Source organism: Cryptomeria japonica, chromosome 9 (assembly GCF_030272615.1).
Source record: "Cryptomeria japonica chromosome 9, Sugi_1.0, whole genome shotgun sequence".
NCBI lineage: Eukaryota > Viridiplantae > Streptophyta > Pinopsida > Cupressales > Cupressaceae > Cryptomeria > Cryptomeria japonica.
Genome location: NC_081413.1, coordinates 608,641,125 through 608,668,436, shown reverse-complemented (window position 1 = coordinate 608,668,436; position 27,312 = coordinate 608,641,125). Strand labels below are relative to the sequence as shown.

At 39.9% G+C, this 27,312-nt stretch overlaps 1 protein-coding gene across 2 annotated transcripts in view; it reads left to right on the top strand.

Moving 5' to 3' along the window:
- Positions 1–1,105: 1,105 nt before the first annotated feature.
- LOC131039626 (DNA repair RAD52-like protein 2, chloroplastic) overlaps positions 1,106–27,312 on the top strand; it is a 40,362-nt gene continuing 14,155 nt past the window's right edge. The window contains exons 1-2 of one of the 2 annotated variants that reach the window (XM_057972514.2): positions 1,106–1,582; positions 14,027–14,064. In XM_057972514.2, coding sequence (XP_057828497.2) covers positions 1,242–1,582; positions 14,027–14,064 — 379 coding nt within the window. In that variant the 5' untranslated portion in view covers positions 1,106–1,241. The remainder of the gene's footprint in view (positions 1,583–14,026; positions 14,065–27,312) is intronic. The other variant, XM_057972448.2, reaches the window with a different exon arrangement.

The following is a 27,312-nucleotide window of genomic DNA, read 5'->3' as shown; positions in this document are numbered from 1 at the left end:
ATGAAACAAGATATTAAGTAGATGAGAAAATAGGGCATTCATCTAAGTATATATCTAAATAATAACAAAGAAACTATTCTCATTCCAAAACGTAGATCAAAATGCTCAAGATAGGCGGGAATGCAAAATAACAAGTTGCCAGAGCAAGCTCAATGTTTGAGTAACTTTACCACATATACTTTCGGATCACACTTCCAGATCACTTTCAACACTAGGAATGAATGCAAGATGACATACAGTCATATACCAACTAATCTTACAACTTGACACTATACTTTCAGAATTCAAATGCTCAAACACAAATATTAAGACAATCATGGCTATACAATTGCATGTTGATTCAACCTCACAATGAGCTACTCTCAATACACTAACTCCTTTCTCACATCCTCAATACTCCTTTGACATCAATAATAACATACGTTCAACATTTCTATCATTCAAAACTTCTTTGATAACAGGCTTAGGCTATCTATTTGTCTCTATCTCTAAGCTTAGGGACTCCTTAAGGTTGTTTTTAATGGCATCATGAGCAAAAGGAATAATACATGGATGAAGCAAAACATCAAATAAATGAGCAAATGGAATACACACTTGAATACTTGCCCCACAAGTAACAAAGAGATTTGTTTTATATAAGTTTCATAAGCACATATGAAGTAAAGTACTAGAGAAAAAGATAAAGTATTATCTTCGAGAATTCAACCCCACATGTGGTCATAAACAAAAGACGTACACAATAGGTAGTATTATGCATAAAACCAAAATTCTTAGTCTTCAATTAAAAACCAACTCTCATCAACTCCGACATGAAAAAAGCTGAAAAAGACCCAAAAAAAAAACAAAAAAACATGAACATTAAAAAAAGAAGAGCTACCGATGTATCTATCTAAATTTACCAAAACTAGGTAAAGGAATAGACTTGCTTAGTCCAGTGAAAATAGACGTTGATAACTATGGACAGGCCGGTAATATTAATGCTGGGAAGAGACAAGTATACAGAATCATTTTAAAAAAAAAAAATTAAAAAATTTCCTCGCAGATTATGACATGGCATACAAGCACCAACTTGCCACGTCAGCTAGGCAGAGCTAACAAGGAAATGAGCAGCTGCTGTGTTAGGTGAGAGGTGGGACTGGGAAGTAGGAATACAATGGAAGATTGAAACAGAAGTAAAACACATTTCTCCTTCTCCATTTCCCATCCTACCGAATTCCCATTACGAATTCACATTCCATTCAATGGAGGCAGTGCGCTCAATTCACGCGCCCGCCCCTGCACAAAGCCTCACCATTTCCAAATCCAAATTCAAATCGGCGCAATCGCTATCGCGGAGGTCAGAGTTTCGAAGCCCGAGGCTGCAGGGGGCAAGATTTTTGACAATCGCGTCCGCGGGGAATTCCAACAGCTTGAAGAAGGCAGTGCCAAACTCGAATTATGTGGTGCCTCTTGACAATAGTGCGGCCAACTCGTCGTCGTGCATAACGCGGCCTCTCGTGGAGATCTTGCGGGATTTGAACAAGCGAGTACCGGATAAGGTCGTCAAAACTGACGGCCTCATTGAACCTAAATACATCCCCTGGTATATAAAATTGTTCTGCTCTCTTCTTCCATTAAATCCTTTAAAAAGAAAAAGAAAAAATAGTTCAGATTGCTTAATTTTGAATATATCAATATTTACGGTTCATGCTCATTTTCTGTTGACAAATTTGCTTAGAACTTTGTCCATTGATGAATATATTTATATATCGATATTTAGGGATTAAATTTATTTTCTGTGAAGACAAAATTGCTTAAACATTGCTCTATGGATGAATGCATATCAATATTTAGGGTTTAGATGCGTTTTTCGTTGAGACAAATTTGCTAAACACTTGTTCTATCGATGAATGAAAAACAGCTTAAATTTAATACGGTCATTGTGATAAGATTTCAAGCTCTGAAAAATTATACGATTTAGATAGTTTCAAATCTGAAGAGAAAAACCATACATCCTTCAGGTACTTTTGGGACGTAGTAAAATTTATAGACCAATTAATTCGACTTTGACCTTTGCTGTTACAAGTTCTTTTGGCATAGATGATTAATTTAACTTTGACCTTGCTGTACCTTGCATTCCTGGTGGTGTTGTTTTTATCAAGTTTCTTTTTCATCTTAGCCTTCCACTCTTCTTAGATATGAAGGGCCTCCGGTAAATTCAACTTTGGCCTTGCTGTTCCACGCTTTCTTGGTGTTTTTTGTTTTTGTCAAGTTTTTCTTTCACCTTATCCTTTTATTTTTTCAAATATGAAATGCATCTGATCTTCCATTCTTCAGAATATGGAGTGGATCAGATCAAATAGTAACATCAACAAAACTGTGACAGAAATGATGTTTAACTTCTTTATTTAACCGAAACTTAGTATAAGGTTATGTGTTTATGTGTTAGACAACTGCTTAGCATATAATTATGTGGCTATTTTTTTAGGCAACTGTTTCTATGAGTGTTTAGGTTATCCACAACAGCTCGCCAGGAGAAATTTAGCAGGTTCAAAAGCTTTCAAATGCATTTAATATCGATAGCTGCCAAGTTCCAATTACATTGCCATTAAATTTATCTATGATATATGACATTTGACTATCTAATTTTAATGTATTATTATTTCTGGGAATCAGAATCGATCATTCTGACCAGTCTTTCATGAGTAGTGGTTCACAAGGACCTATCTCCCCTGAGCTTGAATGGTTCAGTGTGGCTCTCATTGCATCCAAGTGATACTCACTTGAGTGAATCATCAGGACCTCAGGGAGGTCACCCTTCTTAGTACTATTCTGGCTCATGCACATTTTGTGATGTCCCCGATATAATTAAATAATAAAATTAAAACACTTTATTATATGGCCCCAAATTTAATGATAAATCTTTTGGGCCCTTTATTTAATTAGTCAAGTTTTATTTTGGTCATGCCAACCCGTTTGTTACCCTTCGGGAAATTTCTCGGAGCCCATATTTATGGCCGAGATGGTCATTGTTGTAGGCATGCAAATTCAGTATTTTTCTTTGTTTGTGCGAATTCCAGTTGGATTTCGGTTGTCAGCCATTTCAGAGGTGGAAGACCCTCCCTACTTGGTATCCGCAGTTTTGGTGGGATTCATCCCTCACCCTATTCTGCTTTGTGTACTTGTTTCGCATCTAGCAAATCTGGAACCTCATCATTGTTGAATCAAATTTTACTTCTAGTTTCATATCTGGTATTCTGGTATACATGCATGTTAATTTGTCCAAGGATTCCTATCATTCAGAGTTCAATAAGTGATATGCTGGCAGAAGATCAACCCTTGAAACCAAAGGTAGTCCACTGAACCACTGTACGGCTACAATCTCCTTCACCGCACAACAACCCCCTCCCCTCACTCCTACCACACGTTGAAGTCCATAGTACGGTTACACCATCGTACAACATCTTCACCGTACAACCACTCCCTCTCCACACCATCGTACAACCTCTTCACTGTATGGACACTCCCTCTCCACACCACCGTACAACCTCTTCACCGTACGACCACTCCCTCTTCACACCACCGTACGGCCCCTTCACCGTACGACCACTCCCTTTTACGGTTGTCTTCACACCATACGCCCTTGCCAGTTACACTACCGCACGGTCAGGGAACATCACAGTGGTATCAGAGCTGGTGATCTTGCTAGCTTGTCGGGTAGCGGATTCAGGTGTACACTAGAAGGAGGTACCATTCTGCCGATCGAATGGGGGAACCACGGGATCCTGCAAGAGAAGTCATGGCACTACTAAGGGAGCTAATCAAAAGCTAAGCTCATCTCAATGACACCATAACCAGAGGGGAACAACGACAACAATTCATGGAGGAAACATTACAACAATTGGCCTTGGGAAAAACAAATGGAGAACAAAAATGGGCAGGGCGATAATTCGGTCATTGGAAGATCAAACTCCCAACGCTCACATTCACGGTCGTTGATGCCGAGTTTTCCCCAGAAATCAGAAGCGTTGCGCGGGGAGCAAGAACCCACTTTTGAGGAGATGCAAGCACAGTTGAACCAAGATTGGAGGCATGCAAATCTCGAGGGGGACATATCCTTCAAGGATTATGTTGAGCTCCAGATGAAATACTCTGGCAGCAGAAGTCGGGGCTATTACGGTCACTATAACGATGACATCAAGCGGAAGGTTGGTAAGATCAATCTATCATCCTTTGATGGGACCAGGGCAACCTCGACACGAACTTGGGTACAAAAAGAAGATACCTACTTCCAACTCAATCCGATGTTTGAAGATGAAGCTATCAAGTTTGCAGCACATCACCTGGAAGGAGTCGCTCACGAATGGTGGCATCATGGAATGGTCACTCTCGGCCATGACTAGATAACTTCCTATGCCGACTTCACGGAGAGGCTCATAGACCGATTTGATGGGAAGGATCCAGAACTCAATTTCAAGGAGCTGGCGCAACTAAAACAGTCGGGACCTGTGGACAGTTACATCACAGAGTTCCAGAGGCTATCCGTGTTGGTAACAAACATCTCAAAGCGGAGATTGGTAGTCTTGTTCATGGCGAATTGATGGAACCCCTAAAGGGTTGGGTGAAAGGGTTCAACACCAGCACGCTCACGAAAGCAATCAAGAAGGCCCGTAACATGGTAACATCTTCCTCTTCCAGCACATCCCAAACCACCCTTTGTTTCGAAGGAGAAGGATAATAAACCCTTCCAGAAGCAGTTATCGCTGGATGAGGCCACAAAACAGGAACTCAAAAGGAAGAAGCTTTGTTTCACTTGCAGGGAGACATGGGAGCCAGGACACCGATGTTTGGGCAAAGGGAAGATTCATTATATTGAGGTGATGTTCGATGGAGAAGAGGAGCATGAGGAAAGTGAACCACCGGGGGAAGAATCTGCCGAAGAAACAAGCTTGGCGGAGAGAATTTCCACATTGGTACGGAGGGGAGGCGTCATTGCCACATTGTCAGGTACCCCAAGGTGTAGTGTGTTTAGGGTATGTGGTACGCTTCAAGGGCAACGAGTCCTTGTTATGCTCGATAGTGGGGCCTCGCTCAACTTCATAAACTCATCACTCGTCACCCGAAGGGGTTTGTGTACAAAGGAGCATGAAGGGTTTGATGTCAAGGTGGCAGGAGGCAATCTCCTATCATGCACTCACTTGGTCCCGCAACTGAGCATCACCATGGGAAATTACACGGTGACAGATGATTTCTTTGTAATAGATCTGGATGACACGGATGTCATATTGGGCATTCAATGGATGGAGACCCTCGACCAGTACATGTAGAGCTTCAAAAAGATGGATTTCTCATTTGAGGTGGATGGCAGGAAGGTGGTTCTCAGAGGAATGTCAAATGGCGGCCCGAGGGAGATTTCCGCCAAACATATGGAAGCCATCTTCAAACATGATGAAGTAGTATGGGCAGCACATTGCTTGATCTCGACAAAACCTGTGAAAGGGCAACCGACTTACTACCAGGATGAGGAACTTCAGGCGGTTATGGATAAGCATAGTTTGGTATTCGCTGATATTCCACCTGGTATACCCCCACATCGAGGGTTTGAGCACACCATCGAGTTGGAAGAAGGAACAAAACCCGTTATCACCACACCCTATCGCCACCCGGAGAGGTTCAAAGAAGAGATAGAGAAAACAATCCAAGAACTCCTCGATAAAGGATGGATTCGGCCCAGCTCTAGCCCCTTTGCGTCCTTGGTGGTACTGGTGAAGAAGAAGGACAAAACTCTCAGAATGTGTGTTGACTACCGTGCACTGAACAAGAAGACTATCAAGAATAGATACCCCATTCCCAGGATTGATGAGCTGTTGGACGAACTACATGGTGCAGTCTATTTTTCCAAAATTGGTCTCCGCTCCGGCTACCATCAGATCCGTATGAGGGAGCAAGATGTGGAAAAGACAACCTTCCGTTGCCATTATGGACACTATGAATTCTTGGTCATGCCGTTTGGGTTAACCAATGCTCTGGCCACTTTTTAGTCCTGCATGAACCACATCTTCAACAAGCAATTGCGTAAGTTCCCACTGGTATTCTTCGATGACATACTCATCTACAACAAGACCTAGGAAGAACATCTGAGACATTTGGATGAAGTATTGGGGATTATGGAATTGCAATCATTATATGCCAAGAGGTCCAAATGTGAGTTTGGAATGACCGAGGTCCTGTACTTGGGTCACGTCATCAGTGCCCGGGGGTACAAGTTCACCATGAGAAGATTCAAGCAATTCTGGACTGGCCTCCACCCAAGACTCTTTCCGAGCTGCGTGGATTTTTTGGATTGTGCAGTTATTATAGAAGGTTTGTACAAAGAAAGGATCCTTCCATTGGGATGCGCAGGCGCAACACACCTTCGACAAATTAAAAGAGGTTATGAGTATGTGTCTGGTTCTGGCACTACCGGACTTCACTCGCCCTTTCATCTTGGAGTGCGATGCCTCGGGTGAAGGCATTGGAGCAGTGTTGATGCAAGACCATCACCCCATCGCGTTCGAGAGTCGGAAGCTCTCGGGAGCTGAGCGACTGTACTCCATCTACGACAAGGAAATGCTCGCCATCATGCATGCACTGACGAAGTTTTGGCAGTACCTCGTCGGGGCAAAGTTTGTCATACGGACAGACCACAACAACCTGCTATATTTCTTGGAGCAGAGGGATCTGAACGAACGACAATAGAAGTGGGTGAGCAAAATCCAGGCATTTGATTTCGACATTGAGTATGTGAAGGGCAAGAATAATGTGGTAGCCGATGCCTTGACAAGAAGGCCTGCCATATGTTCTCTATCCCAGATTTCAATGGATTGGAAGGAACATCTGTTGGTTGAATACTCCAAGAATACTTTTGCTTGCGATCTGATGGATGGTCAAGTGTAGGATGACCGATACAAGGTGGTTGACGACATCATTTACTACAAGGACAAAATTTATCTGGTACCCGAGTCCAAGATGAAGGAGAAGATTCTGAAGGAAATGCACGACTCTCTCTTGGTCGGACACCCGGTATACTTGAAAACCCACAGACAGATCCGGGAAAGGTTTTTTTGGAAGGGAATTAGAACGACATTCTGTAGTACGTGCGGGAATGCCTCACCTGTCAGGAGAACAAATCTGAGCACACCTTACCCGCTGTATTGTTTCAACCATTGCCAATCCCCGAACAAAAATGGGATAGCATCTCGATGGATTTCATTACTGGGCTCCCCAAAGTGCAAGGTAAGGATTGCATCTTCATCGTGGTAGACCGCTTGACCAAGTATGCCCATTTTTTTGCCATTCCCACAGGATACCAAGCAGCTCAAGTGGCCAAGTTGTTCTTCCGTGAGGTATTATGCTTACATGGTCTACCGCGGAACATGGTAAGTGACAGAGATAGCCATTTTCTGAGTACCTTTTGGAGAGAGTTATTTCGGTTGGCAGGAACCGAGTTGTCACCCAGCACGAGCTACCATCCGTAGACAGACGGATAGACCGAGATTGTGAACAAATGGCTGGAGGGTTATCTCAGGAACTATGTATCAGCACAACAAAAGGCTTGGGTTTGCTGGTTACATTTGGGTGAACACTATTACAACACCACCTATCAGATGTCGATAGGCATGCCACCCTTCAAAGCACTGTATGGTTATGAACCTTCGTCATTTGTTGATCTAGCATTGGGAGATAGTCGTGCACTGAGGGCCAAATACTGGCTTCAGGAGAGTTTGGATATCTTGAGATCTCTCAAGGATAACCTACAGAGGGCTAGTGATCAATAAATTTGAAGGAATTGGGCAACAACTAGGATTTCGCTCCTGACCCTTCCAAAGGGTCCAGAGTGAAATTCCTAAGATCACCTATTTCCCTTGCAAATCAAGTCAAACTTTTGGTTTTTATGGCTTAGGGAAGAATGGAGCAACGTTTCCTTGACCTTTGAGGTGAGTTGAAGTGGAAGAATGAAGGAATGAACTCAAGGACAAGGATTTCACTCCTGACCCTTCCAAAGGGTCCAGAGCGAAAATCCTAAAACCTATTCTATCTTCCAACATTTGTGCCAAGCCAAGCCTAGACCAAGGTGAGAGAAGTTGGGAGATGCCCCTAGGATTGCCCTTGGATGGATTTTGGCCACCAAAGATGAAGATTTTGAGCTAGGACAAGGATTTCGCTCCTGACCCTTCCAAAGGGTCAAGGGCGAAATCCTAAATAGGTCCTGTCCCTGGCCATGATTTTTAGCGAAATTCTCCTTTCTAGCCATTTTGAGGATCAAGCAAGTGTGGCATGTATGGGAGAGGGATTCAAAGATGAAAGTCCAAGTATAGGGAGTGAAAAGGATAGACCTTGGTGAAGGAAAACAAGCAAGTCAAGAATTTCGCTCCTGACCCTTCCAAAGGGTCCAGAGCAAAATTCTCAATTTCACCTAATTTGCTCATGATGAAGGTCAAGTTGTGGATTCCTAGGCTTTGGTGAAGAGAGGGATAGTGTATGCTTGCCTTGGAAGGCATTTTGGAGTAGGGATTTGATAGAATTTGTCCTAAAATGCAAATTTCGCTCCTGACCCTTCCAAAGGGTCCAGAGCGAAATTCTTAAAAACTCCATTTTGCTCCAATTTTGCATCAAACTTGGTGTTGGTTGAGATTAAGGGCATCCTTAGACATGTATCTGAGCAAGTATGGTCACAAAGTAAGAAGAATTTGAGCCAAGAATGCAAATTTCGCTCCCAACCCTTCCAAAGGGTCCATGGTGAAATTCCTAAGTGGTCTAATATTTTGCCTAGGTCCTTGAGCAAAACCTATTCCTTGGCAATGTTGGAGGTGAATGACTTGATCTTGGTGGAGTAATGTTGAAAATGAGGTCTGATTGAGCAACTTTGTCAAAATTCGCTCCTGACCCTTCCAAAACGTCCAGAGCGAAATTTTTATAGGGCCTGTCCCTGGAGAGGATATTGAGCAAAATTCCATTTTGGTGTCTTCTCATTAATGATTTAAGGTGGAAAATGCTATGTTGAAATGAATATGTCATATGTGCTTAATCATCTTTTGGTTTGTTTTGCAGATGGGAGGAGACCAAGCCAGGACAAGGACGACCTATTCCAGTCCATCATCATCAAGGACACTCCAAAAGCATAAAGGTGGACTCAAGGTGTTTTGAAGCATTGAAAGACTACATGTGTTCAAGAAGTTACCAAAACTTTTACTTCACCACACTAAGGAACCACATGATGACAAAGAAAGGCTTTGCCAACACTTCGGGACAAGATATGCTACTGGAGAAGGAAGACTTGACAATAAGGAAGCCTCATCAAGCAAAGGAAGTACATCATTCATCAAATTGAGATAGAAAAGAGATCAACCAAGACACAAACGTCAGACAAGGTGGCATCCCAGTCACTTTTCCTCTAGTTGGATTGGTCCACCTCAACATGTCCAGATTCAATGTACCTGACTCATCGGAGGCGGCACAAACTTCGGTGTACCTACCCCCGCTTCCTATTGGTCCTTGCTCCGGGAATGTAATTTTCTAATTGGCTAAGAAAGTTTGTTGTAACAAACCCTAATTAGGGTTTCTATCTTGTAATCCTAGCCATTGATTCTAAGTCAATCAGAGCCGTCAATTTGTAAAGGGCTCTCTATATAAAACTTTGGCTCCTCATTTGTAAAGGTTAATAGTTAGCAAATAGTGAATAGTCAGAGAGTAGGAAATAGTTAGAGTAGAGTAGAAAGAGAAGGCAAAGATTGTTGCCACGATATTGTTGCAAAAGACTTGTAAACTTCATTGAAGAAATGGTGAATTCTATGGGTCGATTCAACAATTTGCATGGTCTCTATACTTCTCAAATTTGATTTCATGTTATTAGGTGAATGGAAGAAATTTGTATGATCAACAGTGAAATTCGTATATCTATACTACTAGCTGTTTGTTGATTGCAGACTTGCCTTGCGTAGTCAACTAGAATCATTCAACTTAAGCTTAACTTCAATTATCGCTTCTTCATTGATATGCATCAACCTGACGGTGTCTATGCTTATAGCGGTGATCTGAACATCATAAAGCTTTCCTTAGAAGATCGCACTAACCTTGTGGAGATGATCCTAGCATGTCAAAGCAAGACTTAGTTAGAGTTTCATCAAAGGTCATTCATTGCTCCTACATTCTTAGTGTTAGAATTAGATCCTTCTCCAACCCTTATCCTTTTCCTTTTTAAAAAAAATCAAGGATCACTAAAGACCCACGTTCTAGTGATATCCAAAGCAAATCAGACGCTCAGGTCGTCGAAAGTAAGTCCCCTTGTGATTCCAGGAAAATCACATCATACCGCAAGAGCTTATACACACGTAGAGAACCTACAATCAGAACCTTGGAGCTACTCCGATTGATCCTTCTGTGAGATCTTCAGCATTCGGGGAAGCTTTATTCAAGAGAGGATAAGATACCTCTAAGTATTTTATTATGTGTTTGGTCGTGTACAAAAGACACATTAACACTTCCCTACATGATGAGGATTTACAAACAGATTTATTAATAGTCATATGCATTTTATATCCAATCATACACACACACACACGTGAGCGTGTGCATGCACACACACACACACATAAGAGATAAATGTTGACAATAATGCATTGGCTGAATATATACCACAAGAGCAATTATTAAGATCATTAGATGCTTGTTACAACAGATCTGAAATGGTTAGATGTCTGCTGCTCTCACATGTCAGACCTGGGTGTGTCTTCTTGATTGATTGTTGTAATTGCTTGTATTCGATGATGCCCCCCTTCTTGAAGACCGATCTTGCCATTTATACCTTCTCACAGCTTGAAGAGGCATGTCTCTTGCAATGGCTGTTGCTTGTCTTCATGCCTTTGACCCTTCACCAATCGCATCCCTTGGAATTAATTCTTGCCTTGATCTCCATCAGACTTGCTATTCCTTCATTCATTTGATATGTGATAGATTGTGGTTGATCGCTAGTGTAGACTTCTGATTGGGAAACCGTGAAGTCTTGGATTCAAGATGATTTTCCCTTATGCTGCATCTGCCCCTCTTATGGTAGGGTCGTGACAGAAAATGCATGGGCTTTGGTCAATGTTTGATGATAAATTTCTGGTCTTATGAAAGTTAAAAAATAAAGAGGAGATACAGAAAGATTTACTTGAAGCTTGATCTTTAGTTCCGTTTTATTGTAAATATGGCATCATGAACCAAAGAATTTATAAGAGTAAAAGAAAAATAGCATGAAATACTTATACACCCCTAGCATTTGATGCTACCTCATACTCCACACCATGAGATAACATTGCCATCCAGATTCAAACAAATTGTTAGACACCGAATTCTGCTTACAAAGCCTCTTGAGCTTCAATGATAACCAGAACTTCTTAAAAAAATAATGACTTATTTGAGGTAGCCTGGTATGCTATTGGGTTATTGGGTTAAATTTGAACCATCATTGCAGAAATACATTAAATGCAGGAAGCATTTTTGTTTCAGATAGAGTTGATTCCACTGAGGCAATCAACCAGGTGTCACACCTCGGAGACAACAGAAACACTGCTGTTGCCATAAAATATTGTAGCAGTTGTTTCTTGATCTTCTGTGCATAATATAATCTGTGACGTAACAAGAAACGTCATGCCCCCCCCTATAGACTTCAAATTGCGGCAATTGGTAATTAATTAACCCAGGGAAGGAAATGCAACTAAGCGCTTATCATGGGTAATGATTTCTCCAAAAAAAGGATGTGTATCTTCCAAACAATATTAAAGAAGGCAGTGATTGGTAAAAGGTAGCGATTAACATCAAGGAAGGGACACTTCACTTGGAGTTGTATCCTTTGTGAAGAATGGCTACGAATTGGTGACTCTTGATGCCTTCATGGGGATTATAAAAGGATGGGTTTATTCATGGAGAAGGACATCAAATAAGGAAGTCTGATTCTGATTATTATATAGAGGAAACACAGCAGTCTATAATATTTATAAAGTGATTGGTATGCAGCATGATTGTATTTATTATTTATTGATATATGAATCTGTTAGGAAGCTACAATTTATAAGATAAGTAATTATTTACCTGATTGCCACCAAGCAATCATATCTGGAATCAATGTGAAACGTTTGGTAGGGAGATGCAGCAGTACCAGTTCCCTCATCAAGTACCCCACCTCAAGTTGGTTTGCTTGTGGGCCAAGGGGCTGAATGACTTGGAGTCTCATTCCATGCCCTTGGGCTTGGTTGTGGAGGACAGTCTCCCAGCACCCTACCATGCTTTCCCATTGCATTCCTAATATGGTTGGCTGATGGAAATAAGCTAGGAAATGGACCCATACGAATTTAGGATACTTTATTTTCAATAGGGATTATTTATCATCATGATGCTTGGTGTTAATTAACTACAATTCTCTCTAAGTTTAACTGCAATTATGTAATTTATTTATCGAATACTATTTGTAAATAAAGTGTTTTGTTGGAATTGTTATTTTTTGGGGCAAAATTCAGGTTTAACCCCAAAAGGGGACATTACAAGAAAGCATCTTATGTTGTTTTTGTATCAGAAAGCTCAAATCACCTGGCCATAAATAAGCTTTTTCCTTTGGAATAGCCAAAGGAGATAGATCAGTAGATAAAATACCCGCTCATTAACCCAGTGCTTTGGTTTGACCATTTCAGCTTTATTCAATGATGTAGTACCCCACAGAAATCAAAGTTGATGCAAAAATAAAATTTGTAATGCAAGCCACAGCATATCATCTCTGACAATTTGATTCTTTTCTGAGTAATGATATATATTATAATTTCATTTTATCTGTTTGCTAACCAGTGGTGCACTCAAAATCCATTACACTATGTGCAAGTGCCAAGATTGACAAAGAATTTTGATGTCAGACATTTGATATAATGAAAACCTAGAAAAACTTACAGCAGGGTTATATTTTCACAGAGTGTATGCAAATCCAACACAGGCAATCAGGGTTTTAAGGTTCTTACAAAATGATTGAGTTACCTTTTTCTCAGTTGGAGCTACAAAAAAGTGTTCTCTAACCAGCTTGCCTCTCTGTACAAACACTAAACAATTGTGATTTATTTGTATTCACAAAATCTTGTATATCCATAGGCTGTATAAATTGGAACACCTCCAACCCAGGAAATCCCTACCACAACTAGACTCCTAAAATACCATAAACAATAGTAAATACTAAATTCCATGAATCCTTGATATCTCATTCTTTTGCTTTAACTTAGTGAGATGAATATGCTTCCCTGCTTGAAATATTTCTTTCATTGTATTCACCTCCTTACAAAAAAACCGGGCTCAGAAATGAGAGAAAGGTACACAGTAGCATCCAGGGCGCAGAATAATAATTACTGGCCAGTTGGACACATTAATCCTGTTTGTTCTCTGATTGTTCATCGAACTATCTTTCTAGATTCATATTGAATTTGTTTAGATTTGTAGAATACTTTCATGTCATTGGAGCCCAAGCATGGTTTAGCTATCCCTGACATATATTCAGGCTAGAGATCATCAGCAAATATGAGATGGTGACACAAATGCAATTTTTTCCTTTGACAAGGAATCAAATTTCATCATGAATGGGTGGACCTTCAAATAATATTTTTTATTGGAAGGATACTCATTCTTCTCTTTGTTTGTTCTCCTCTTTTCTTACGCATACCCTCCATGCCTTCAACTTTTGATTTGTCTGCACATAAATGTTTTAGCTATTTTTCCCACTTGATTTTATCTACAATGACATTTGTTTACAATGGAAAATTTTGTTATTCAGGAACTGCCTAACTTTAATTCATTGCACATTGTGCTGCCATAAGGGCCATGATATAGATGTCTCTTGAGCTTGGAATTATATGTTTAAATTTTCTTCAGTTTCCATTCTAAATAGCATAGATTCTGATTTCTTCATAGCATGTTCCCTATTTGTTGACTATTTTTACCATATATTGGTATCTTTAGTGCAATAACCATGCGAATCGTATGCTTCTATGTGCAGGTACCATGCAAATCGTATGCTCAGCTTTTATGCACCAGGTTTAAATTTTATCTTCACTTGTTCATTCTTATATTATCACCATGGTACCAGGATGCTTCTTCTCTCAAGCCTTCAACATGAAATTTTTGTGCTGATAATTGCATAGTACAACTTAAATGCATAAAATGATAATAAACATATCACCAACTTTGTACAATTCTATTGGAGCCTTGCAGTACATCATTTCTTAAACTTTGTATATTGGCTGGATAGAAGAGGTATGATTTTGTATGCAAATATACTTCAAAATGCCAAACTCCTTATGATTTAATGTGTTATTGTGAAGTGATAAGAGATGGGAACATATTCGATTAATTGATCATTTAGACCTTGAGATTATTATATATTCTATAAACATGTTGCTTTGAAACATCATGACCTTTTTGGAAAGGAAAAGATGTGCCTCTGGTATTCTAGGATCACATATCAATAACTTTAATTTGACAAGAAGACTTCATTGGCAAAGTTGTCATTCAAAAAGTTTTAGGTGCTGTTTGAGTGCAAATATTATTTCCTTTTTGGTGAAAAGCATTGTATATTATTGAAAAAAAAATTATTTATTTTATAGGCAGTTCTTTATTTGACCTTTTTAGTGTTGTCACACCGCCTTTAGGGTGTAGCACGTTAAAGAAGGTTAGTCAAGATATGATACTAAGTGAAGAAATAGAAGTCTTAAATGAACTACAAAGTTCCTTCAATAATGGATTCTAGTGGATGGTTATGAGTAAATACATCAATATTGGGAGTCGCAAGTGTGGTTTACAATTAGAGAGTGAAAGCTAAGTAGGTTCAGTCAAGTTTTAACAAGTGGAAGCAGAGAAGCATGGAAGATATGGGGAAAAAACATGTGCAACTATAATGTATTTTCCTTGCTCATGCCTTTTGAGAATACCATATCAAAGTATCATGCTTCACAAAACAAAGAAGACCATGGAAAAAAAGTTATGAGTCACCAAGCTGTAGTGATAGGGATAATAGGTGCAAGTATAATTACTATCTTTGTAAGGGGCCTTTGCCCATTTCATTTATCATTATAATTTCTTTTAAGGGTTGTAAAATTCAGAGTAACTTGTCAACCCCCGTGTCTGGCTAGCTTATTGTTTATGTATTTTACTTGAGCATTGCATTATAAGTATGTACCTTATGAACTCATATGCGAGAATATTTTCTTGCTCGTGCTTTATTCTCTTTTGAAATGTCTCTTTCTTAGCTTCACTCTGTTCGGACTCACAATGAAAGAGGTTCAAGAGGTCACTTTCCCATGCATTGGTATATTTAGTGTAGGTATTTATTTATATGTTTACATTTTATTAGTGAAGGCCATTTTTCCTTAGTCACATATATCAGTTTGTTATTAGAGCTTTGTTCAACATTTTTTTTTTGGTCAGTAATAGATGTTGATTTTATTAAGAAATCGGGTTTTGAACTGGCCCGAACCAGGTGGGGCTACAATCAGGGAGCCACCTCCCCAAAGTCGCATAAAACTGACCCATGATAGGATCAGTGATTACAATGCAAATTTACCTCCCCCTTCTCTTGAGAGTGAAAAATCCTGCTGATGCTCTCTTAACTCTCTTTTCTCTCTTCCTTTTAACCTCTATCCATCCATCCTCTTTTGCATTTTCCAATAACTTCAAATCGGAAACCCCCAACACATCCTTCCCCCCTACCTCCTGGCTTTGCGGAGCAGTGAGGTGCAAATTAATCACCACTAAAGCACACCCCATCATTGGCCCCAAATTACCCCTTGACTCTAACATTTTCTCTCTAATTGCTTGATCAGCACCACTATTTGCATAACACAATCTTGCACCACATCTGCAGAGCCATCTATCTTTTTCTACATTAACTCAAGCGCTTTGGTAAATCAAAGCATTCCTCAAACTCTGGTGCCTTTCCATTGACAACTTTGTGCCCACCACTCAGAACCTTAGGGATTTAATGGATCACCTCCTCCTTCTCCACCGTGTAATGGTGAGGAGTCACCTCTTTCCACCAAGATGCTGGTTTCTCCACTCTGCGCCTGTCACAAGATGCAACATTATGCCCAATTTTAAAACACCTCTTGCATCTAAATGGAACCCCTTCAAAATCTACAGGTTGTATACAACTACCTTTTGAGGATTTAATAGATATCTCTGATGGAAGCTCTTTAGACACATCCATCTCTACCAGAATCCGAGCAAAAGTTGTATGTAGTAAATTCAAAGAACCTTCATCAGCCATCAAGAAATTACCTAAAGAGTTACATACAACCTCAAAATAGGAGTCAAACCAGAATTGCATGGGAAGATTTGGAAGCCTAACCCAATGAAGAATCCAGTCAAAGGATTCAGATAGAGGGTTAAAAGTCGGATGCCATGGTTTCAACATCAACGGACGACTATCCTCCCAACACCATTGATAGTCACAAAGTATCTTGTTCCTGCCCTCCTCATTTTCAAAAACTACAACAAAATACCCTCTAGCATGCAGATAGATTTGCACACAAGCATCCACAATGGGTTCCCAATGAACACAGATCCATTTGTGGAGATCACCAAGACTCGGCCACAGTCCTCTGAAACATCCAATGAGCCCTAACCTTGAAAAAACCTTTTCATTGTGGTCCATTTCTTTCTCCAACTCCTCTATCAGATTAACAATAATAGGCTTAGCCATTTGTAGCTCACTCATTGCAGAACCACCCGATATACTAGCGCCATGAGACAACAAGTTCTCATATGGCATAGCTGGAATCTCCCTTTGACCCATCACTTTCTTGTTATTGACCTCCTTGGACCATCCTTCCCTTGCTCCAAACCCATAAGGAGGGCGATTTGCATGACTTGGCGATGCTGCAGAACAAACCCCACCCGCCCCATCAAAAGAGTCGTTGTGGTCACGACCTGCAACTTCTATCCTGCCTCGTTTGAGACCAGCTGCGAAAACCTTCTAGAGACCACCCTGTCTAACCACAGTAGCCCAACTATTCCGCCCATTGTGCGAGATTCCACTTGCAAATGGCCTCTAGCCCTTTGCAACCCTAGCCGCAGGAGCAACACGAAGCGGCATCTTCGGGTCTTTGTGTAGCTCTATTCAACTTTATAGATAGACATTGTATTACACTTTGTTAAGTTGTTGTCCATATTCTTTTTAGAATATATTATACATTGATGCCTTTGACTCAACTATTTCATTTATGCATTTTGTTCTCATCTATCCAACATTTTTATCATGGTTATTTTATTGCACCTCTCCAATCTTAGATGTTCGTTGTCTTTTACAGGGGCTAATCTATCTTCTTTACTTAATCTATAAAGTATAAACCACTGCCATGATTTGAGCATTGTTTATGAGGTGGATTTTCCACATTCAAATTATGTGAATTACTATTAGTAGGTTTTGGTTACATATGTGATAAACTTTTTCTGTGCCATTCATCTTCTTGCTTTCATGTGTTCCAACAATGTTGTTTTGTCCTGGGAAAGCTACTATTGTTTGACTACTACCAGTGGTGTGGATTATGAATTTTTCTATTAGATATTGGAAAGATAAACTAGGACTTTTTAAAAAAAATCTTGGATTATGGATATTATTGTTGTATGCAATCTAAAATTCATTGTTTGTACAGTTTGATGCTTGTTTGACATTGATTTGTCATCATTTTTGTGCTGATTTGAGATCCATCACAATCATCTTGGGTTTGCAATGTGAAGGTGGTTGTTTGCAAATTGTTGTTTCTAGGTGGTTACACCAACATGGTATCAGAGCAACCAATTCGTATCTCCGTTCATGCTGAGAATTTTCATCAATGTTTGTGAAATTCCGATATTTTATCTGCAGGTTGATATTCATTATTTGTGTTTTGTTAGCATCATTTCATTGGCACACAAAACTGCAATTATTTTATTCTGTGGTTTCATTTGCCTGTGGCAGCGGTGAAACCTCATTTGGCAGGCAACTCTATATTGATTAACGGTTCCTTTTGCTGGCAGCATACAAATTTCCAGTTTGCTGGCCTGTGTTATTTCAGTTTTGCACTGCACCTTGCTTTTGGATTGGGCGCATTTATCTTTACTTTGCTTGTGCATATTGCTTTTGTGCAAGCCATTTGAATTGCGTGGTTGACCCATGGCATTTTGATTCGGCTTTCTATTCGCATTGTGCTTATTCCTATAGTCCACGTGGAGATTGCTATACTTGGGGCATTTAATCTTGACTTGTGTGTCCCCTCATAGTCGTATACCCTTGTCTAGGGGTTCATTACCAGAATTGGCTCTTATATTAATCAGCATGGAACATATTCGATGGTTTGCACTATTGTGGGTTTAGCTGATTCAAAATCTCCCACGTGTCTATCTTATGTGAATTTTACTTCGCTAGTCAATGGTGGTTTTATTGTTGTGGCACAATGTCTTGGCCTACATTGATTAAGAGGTTTCTCATTGTTTTGTCGACATTTCTTTTGACTAGGCGTTTATATCTTTGGCCGACAATCTAATTGCAAGTGATCAAGTGTTTTCACAGCTCATCGTTTATACACATGCTTGCCTTCTCATTATTTTTGCAGATTTTAGCTTATTGTTAAGTCTTGATTTAATATTTAGGGTATAGTGTGTGTGCAAGTTCGTTGTGGGCCCCTTAATTTGTAGCATTTAGGCTAGGGCATTGGGACTTTAGTCCCACATTGCTTATGAAGCTTGGTTTTGTGCTCTTTATATGTGGCGGCACTCCCTCGTTAAGTTGTGAGTTGCGAGCTCATGATGACTTGGTGTTTGAGGCTATAGTGAATGTTTGTAGTGACATGGGCTACCCGCCACCTTATCACGCCATCGAGATCTTCTTAGCTTGTAGGGCTAATTTTTCGCTTTCGCCCCCAAACTTGAACTCGATCACTTGGAGCAACAAACTGTTATGCATTAAGTCCCCTGGTCCTTCGAAAGTTCCTAATATAGACCCTTTTTTCATTTTTGCATAACTTTTGCAAACGGAGGCCATTTTTTGCAAACCGGATAATATCAATTGAAAGCTAATTCTATCAACTTCACAGTGGTACAAGTATTTAATCAGTGGTTTTGTTGTTTGATGCTAATTTTTACACGTTGAAGTCAAAATTTCATATTGTTGATCTCTATATATGATGTGAGAAGTGTATCATTGATGTAATCATGAGTTATGCAACACATCCTTTTGTTATCACTTTGACTAAGGACAATCATGAGTTGTGGGCAAAAGGAATTATAACACATTGTAGGTAGCTTAATCTCTTGCCTCATCATTATGGACTCATTCCTGAGCCAAAGACTATTACGGAAACGTAATTGGTAAAAATTAGTTGTTATTTACAAATGATGAACTGATCATTAAATAATGTACAAAGGATCGATGTTTCTAAATAAGAAACACTCGATATTATAAAGAATCTAAAAAGACAATATTTACATTATTTTACATATTTGACCATTAAACAATAATGAAGAATATTATTTTAATACCATCCCTTAATGGTCAATCTGTCAACAACACCAAGCTGCCCCCTAATTTAGCAAACTTATCTGGACCGAGCGACTTGGTGAGAATATTAGTTGGCTGCTCCGTTGTTGGAACATACAACAACTAAACTGAACCGTCTTCAACAAGCTTTCTGATGAAATGACAGTGAGTCTCCACGTGCTTGGTTCTTTCATGGAAGACGGGATTCTTGGCAAGTTTGAGCACTCCCTGATTATCACAGAACAAGGGAGTCAGACCTGCTTGAGATATCTGCATATCCACAAGCATCCGGCGAAGCCAAACTGCCTCACATGCTGCCTTAACTGCTCTTCGATACTCTGCTTCTGTTGAGGAGAGAGCCATTGCCTACTGCTTTTTACTAGTCCATGTGATTGCACCAGATCCCAAACTGAACACATCCAGAGGTTGACTTCCTGTCATCAACCGAACGTGCCCAATCTGAATCTGTGTAACCACTGAGTCTAGGATCATGACTCCTAGAATATAGAAGTCCATAATCAGAGGTGCCCTTCACATAACACAACACACGCTTCGCTGCTACCAATGATCAGCCTTGGGGCTGTCATGAAGCGTGAAATGTAGCTCACTACAAAACTAAGATCAGGTCTAGTAGTAGTAAGATAGATGAGACTGCCCACTAGTTGCCTAAATTGTGTTTCATCTACAAAAGGAGAATCAGACTTTGTTGACAACTTCAATCTTGTCTCCATAGGTGTGGAAGCAGGCAATCCTGCATTTGAAACCTGTCAAGCCAGTTCCTAGCATACTTAGACTGAGAAATAAAAATGCTACTATCAGTCTTCCATACTTCAACACCTAAACAATAATGGAGAAGCCCCAAATCTGTCATATAAAAATCCTTACATAGATTTTGTTTGATTTCTGCAATCAAATGTGTTGAACTGCCAATAATGATCAAGTCATCCACATAGACAACAAGAAAAAGAATATCATCACCAAAGTGTTTGATATACAAATTACTGTCAGAAAGACAACGTTGAAAACCATGAGCATCCAAGTACTGATCAATCTTAATGTACCACGCTTGAGGAGCCTGTTTGAGTCCATAGAGTGCTTTAACGAGTCTACATACTTGATGTTCTTTGCCGGCAACCTTGAAATCAGGAGGCTGCGTCATGTAGACTTCTTACTGCAACTCACCGTTGAGGAAGGCACTCTTAACATCCATCTGATGGACTTTCCAACCAAATTGAGTTGCAATAGCGAGAAGAAGACGAATGGTCCTCATAGTCAATGCCCTCCCGCTATGTGAATCCTCGAGCAACTAATCTGGCCTTGTACTTATCCAAATTACCATTTGCATGATACTTGACCTTATAGACCCATTTGCAGCTAATGGGCTTCTTCTCTGGAGGAAGATCAGAGAGAACCCAGGTGTTATTCTTTATAAGGCTCTGGTATTCTGCGTCCATTGCATGTCCCCACTTTGGAATCCCTTTTGCCTCTGCAAATGTCTGAGGCTCATAAATACTATGAATGTTGGCCATGAGAGCAAAGTTAACTATATTTTGCTGCTTGCCCTTATTTCTGGAAGATCTACCCTCAATGAGCTCATCAGGACGAAGATCACTGATGGTCTTAGCCCACCATTTAGGCCGGACAGTAGAGTGTAATGGACACCCTAGAATGCCCAAAAACTAAACCAACTGCTGATAGGAATTTAGTCAAACAGTTTGCATCCAACTCCTTATTTCTCCGTTTAATGTTTAAACCCCCTTATGGCTTCGGAAATGAAATGTTTGTTTGTTTTTAAGTCTTTGCATAGATTTGAAATCACATAACATGAACTAGAAGGAAATTACAATATGCAACATGAAGATTGAACTACTGCTGATATGATATTATTTCCAGAATTAATAAAATCAAATACATAGCAGATTTTTCAACTCACTAAATACTCTAGCATTTTTGACATAATGTTCCAACAATGACTTCCCATCTTGCTGCTATAGTAACATGAATAGTGCCGTGCTACAATACCGTGAATAGTGTTGCGCTACAGTGGCGTGAATAGTGTAGTGCTATAGTAACGTGAATAGTGCTGCGCTACAGTATTAATTAGTCTTCAATCAGTCCAATATCTTCATAAAATCATCCCTTTAGAATGGCATAAGCATTGGACAAGAAGTGAAGAAGGTATGAGCAAAACACCAAATCTGCCTGTAGCTGGAGGTGCACCCAATCTGCCTGCTAATGAAGCTGATAGCAATGGATTCCAAAGGCCAAACCCCAAAGGAATGATGTCTAGAATGTCACAAGAGAGGATAGACGTCCCTTAATGCCAAGAACGGATCTGCAACTCACACATCAATTTCTTCTCATATTCAACATCCGAATGAAGCCACAAAAGCTTCCTTTTATTCTTTCTCCAAGGGTCGACCCAACTCACTTGAGCAATGTGGGATAAAAGATGTGCAATATAAAACATATTAAAATATTCACTTATGTCTCCCTTGGGTGCCCCTTTGATTTGCACACATCCCCATAAAATAAATATTAAAGTAACACTTTAATATTTTACAATTAAATTAAATGTTACTTTAATAACACTTCAAGCATTAAAATATATTAGCAATCGGACTCCGAATAGCGCGAGTGATAGCTCGTCGGAAAGCTCTCGCCGAGGAGTATCGAATCCAATCACCAAAGCTAGCCTCCGTTGTGTCCCGCTAACTTACAAAAAATAGTAAGTATGCCTGAAACTAAGTAAATCAACTCCGTTTTAGCCCAAACTGGAAATGACTAGGCCAAAACACTCCAGGATCCCCTTAAACCCTTCGTTAGCCCTCGGGACCATGTAGAGCTAGGCTAATGCACATACACTTGGTCAACTGCTAAAGTGGGGACATTACATAAAGGTACCAACATCAGATGCAGGAGGAATGACTGGAATTGGAGGTGGAAAAGGATTTGGAACAAGTGGAAGATTAGCATCATCCGGAGGAAATTCAAGTAGTGCATCAGCAAATACAGAATCTACATCATCCCTCACATCAGATAAACCAAATGGAAGACGAACACCTAAATCAAAAGCCTTCAAAGGCTGATCCTCAGAATTCTGCTCAGTCGAGGAAAGTTGAAATGGTCCTTGATCTTCATCAAAGACAACATCACGACTGAAGATAAGACAATCAGTGTCTACATCAATCAGCCAGTAGGCCTTATGGTTGTCACTGTATCCTGTAAACATAAGCTTCTAACCCTTGGAATCCAACTTAGAGCGCTTGGCATCTGGAATCCAAACATATGCAAGTGAGCCAAAAACTTTCAGATGGCTGATCCTGGGTTTGCGACCAGTCCAAGCTTCCTCGGGAGTCTTCCCCTTAACAGCATGAGTGGGAGACCTATTAAGGAGATAGACTGCAGTAAACACTGCTTCTGCCCAATACTTCTTAGGAACATTTATGTGTTCCAACATAGACCTAGCCATTTCTGTAATGGTGTGGTTGCAATGTTCTACAACACCATTTTGCTGAGGGGTGTATGGTGTGGTTAATTGACGTTTTATGCCATGTGTATCACAGAAATTGGAGAAAGCAGTAGAACAAAACTCCCCCCCATTATTAGACCTAAGAGTAATAATAGAACAACCAAACTCTTTTTCTACCAAGGCCTTAAATTTTTGAAATAAAGAAAGCACTTCTGATTTCTGTCTAAGAAAGTACACCCACATTTTACGACTGTAATCATCAACAAAAAGTAAGAAATACCTGCACCCAGTAACAGAAGGAGTATTCATTGGACCACATACATCAGCGTGGACCAACTGTAGTACCTTAGATGCTCGCCATGAGTCACCATCCTTGAACAGTCTCCTGTGTTGCTTCCCAGCCTCACAAACTCATTGATTTTGAGTTTGAATATCAGGTAGGCCATGTACTAAATCTTCCCGAACAAGCTAAGCAAGGTAGTGAATGTTCAGGTGACCATATCGCTGATGCCATAGACGGGTGATAGAGGAGGATTTTGTTGCGAAGGCATGCTCAAGAGAATCACCTGTATCCACAAGTCTGTAAAGACCATGATCCTCACTACCAACAACAACAGTAGTGCATGTCACACGATCAACAATCGAACATTAATGTGCACTGAAGATGACATCAAGCTAAGGAGAATGCCGCATGATCTGACTCACAAAGAAGGTTTAGTTCCATGCCAGGAACATAGTATACATTGAGGAATATGAGATTCCTCCCACTAGACTGTATCTGAACGTTGTTCTTGTCGACAATGGTATACTCTTCAGCTCCTCCAAAAATAACTGAATTAGTATAGGGAGAGAATTTTGTAAACCAATCACGCTTGTGAATGAAATGTCGAGAAGCACTAGAATCAATATACCAAGTAGAAGATTTCACATGGTCTACAGGTCTTTTAGCCATGAAGGCGTAAAAGGCAGACTCTTTCTGCTTTGTGTGCTCGGTGACATTGGCTTTAGGCTGAGACCCCCCTTGCTTCCGTTGTTCGGAAGCTATGCGATTGCGACAATCCTTAATCATATGACCATGTTTGTGACAATAATTGCATTGAACCTTCTTCTTCAAACCTTCCTGTGACTAGCTAGAGCCCTTCTGCTGAGAGGACTGAGATGACTGAGATTTGCCTTTATCCTTGTGAAAGGATTTGGCTACAAATGCTTGCTCTAAGGAGGATGAAGTGGCACCGCTACCAAACTATTGTTTCCAGCGATCCTGTTGCAGAAGTTTGGTGCACATCTTTGGAAATTTCAAATCAACATTCGTAGACGTAATGTAGAGTCTCTATGAAGTGCTTGTAGGATTTTGGTAGACTCTTCAGGGTTATTACGACGATATCCTCTTCCTCCATTTTACGACCAATAGCTTCCAGCTGATCTCAAATGTCCTTAATCTTCGTGAGATGCTCCTGTAAGGACATGCGTTCATCCATCATGATGGAGAACAACTAGTTCTTCAAGAAGACTGCTCGGCGTTTGCCAGATATCTCATGCAACTCCTTTAGATGCTTCCAAATTTCTGCGGCCGATTTGCCAGAAGGAATCTGAGGTAACTGGTCATCTGTGACAGAGAGCTTAAGAAGCATGACAACTTCCCTATTGCGGTCATCAAATTTGTCTTGATCTGCTCCGACTATGGTAGGACGAGATTCTTTGTCCAAAACAAGATCATCAAGGCAACGGTTTTCAAAAATAATCAGCATGTGCTGCTTCCAGGTGTTATAATTCTTGCCATTAAATCGTTGACTGCCTTCCAACATCAAGTTGGTTAATGACACCATCTTGCACGTTTCCCAATGCACAAAAAATGAGAAAATCTGAAAAGGCGTGAATCTGAAACAACAACAGAACCAGGTACAGACTTCAAAAAAGACCAAGTATGGCTGACCCAGAAAAATCCGGCGAAGACCCAGAAGAGTTCTTGAAAAACCCACAAGGAATCTGAAATCAAAATGCAGATCCAACAGCTCAAAAATCGAGGCACCCAGAAAAATTTGATGACGACCTAGTAGAGTTCTTGAAAAACTTAGAAAAAGTTTGCAATCAAAATAAATTTTCGACTTGAAATGGAGAGTATAAACCCTAGCCGAAAATGCAGAACCCTAGATCGTGAAAAAAAATTGTGCAGGAGGCTAAAATATTTTTGGATTTGATGCAGAAGAAATTTTGAGGGTCAGCAAACCCTAGCCGCTAATAGTCACAAGGCACCTAGATGAAAAAAAATCCTGCAAAAAAATTCCGACGTGCAGAAAATCGTGTTGCATGCAAGACGAAGGGCATCGGGGGTTGAAAACACCAAAAAACGCAAAATAAATCGCGTCGGACAAAAAACGCAGGTTGTAGAAGGTCGCGACTAGAGGAAATGTCGTTGCGCAGAGGTCTGCAAACACGAAATTGCGTCGCGTTGCAGAAGGCAGATCGCAAAATGCAAGAATAAAGACCGTTGGACGAGGGAAAAAAGAACGCGAAATTCGTCACAACACAACAGGTCGTGCAGACAGAAGAATATCGCGATTTTTCAAACACCCTCAATATTCCTTTCGAAAAATTTCCACACAGATAGAAACTGATTTCCAGGAGTCTTTAAAAGATTCTTTCGAAATTCTTTACTGGAAACAAATCCCCAAAAAATTTAAAAATCCCGCTCTGATACCACATTACGGAAACATAATTGGTAAAAATTAGTTATTGTTATTTACAAATGATCAACTGATCATTAAATAATGTCCAAAGGATCGATGTTTCTAAATAAGAAACACTCGATATTAGAAAGAATCTAAAAAGACAATATTTACATTATTTTACATATATGACCATTAAACAATAATGAAGAATATTATTCTAATAAAGACATAATGGAAGCAATTAGTTTGGGGTAATCAGAATGATCATATCATAGGGTTGATTGGTTGTAGTATCAGTAAGAGCTTCCTCCATGACATCTACCCCAATTCTCGAGGTATTAAATGCCCACGCATAGTTTGGACCATTATTTGGGAGATTTTTGGAGATCCTCATGTTCCTCCATTCCTAGATGATCTTGCTTCAAATTTCTTTCTTCCACATGATGATGTTGACAACATTCCTTTTGATGACGGTACCTTAGAGGAGTTTGAATAATAGCAACACTTGAGAATTATGATGATCTAAAGACTCCACTTGCAGCTTCTACTTCTCCAATTGAGATCACACATTCATCTCTTGTTGGTGATTGGTGATTCTTTGAGTTCTACCATTATTTCATTGCAATAGGTATCTATTTGTCTTCCTGATTGGGATTCCTATTCACCAGACATTGGTTGATTGTTTGTGGCGTCTCACATTTCAAATTTGGGAGGCACATTTGAGGGTTTATCTCTCCTATTTGATGGTAGTCATGGTGCAACTATTGTCACATCTTGTTCGTCTTCGGAGCTTGTTCAAAATCAGTTTCCATTGGTTCCTTGCTTGTCACCTTCTATTGTGATTGGGCATGTACTTGATTGGTTCGTGGCATCTTCATTTTCCAAGGACTTGGCAATATATGAGCAAATTTCCGAGACATCATCAGCACACATTTGGATTCCGCTTCCTACGAATTCCTATCTAGAATGGGAAGCATTCCTGCATTTGTACTTGGTTTATCTTCTTCCCAAGGGGAGAAATGTTGTTAGTCGGCATTGGACTGTATTTTGTCTTCAAGCACTCACCATTTTTGCAGGACATTGTTCATTATGGCGGGGGCTATGTAGTCTCTTTTCCTTCCTATTGGGGGATACTTGATGTATGTAGTCCTTGGTGGTTATCATTGAGTCCTACATGCAACATCTTGTTTGTTTCTTTTCTCTCTTTTAGAGAGGGGTTTTGTTTCCACAAGGTTTTCTCCTTTTCTCTAGTTTGTGAGAGATTTTATTTCATTGCATTTGCATTTGCATTTGTACATGGGTACTAAAATTACCCTTGTTGTTGGGACCCATATTGCATCTTGCTTTTATATTGCGTAATAATCTACTCCCTAAGTTGCACTTAAGGGGCACTGTTGGAGTAAATGTGGTTTTATCCCATTTACATAGGCTTAAGTTTTACTTAGGTAGTTGACATAATACTTTATTAGATATTAGTTGCATAGTATTTAATAATTGCATAGTGCATTTAATATTTGTAGTTGGTAGTTAGATATTGGTTATCTCTACCCCATCACATCTCTACTATCTATACAAGGTGTTTGTAATGTTTTAGCATCTCAATACAGTTATTTGCTCATTGGTGAAATAGG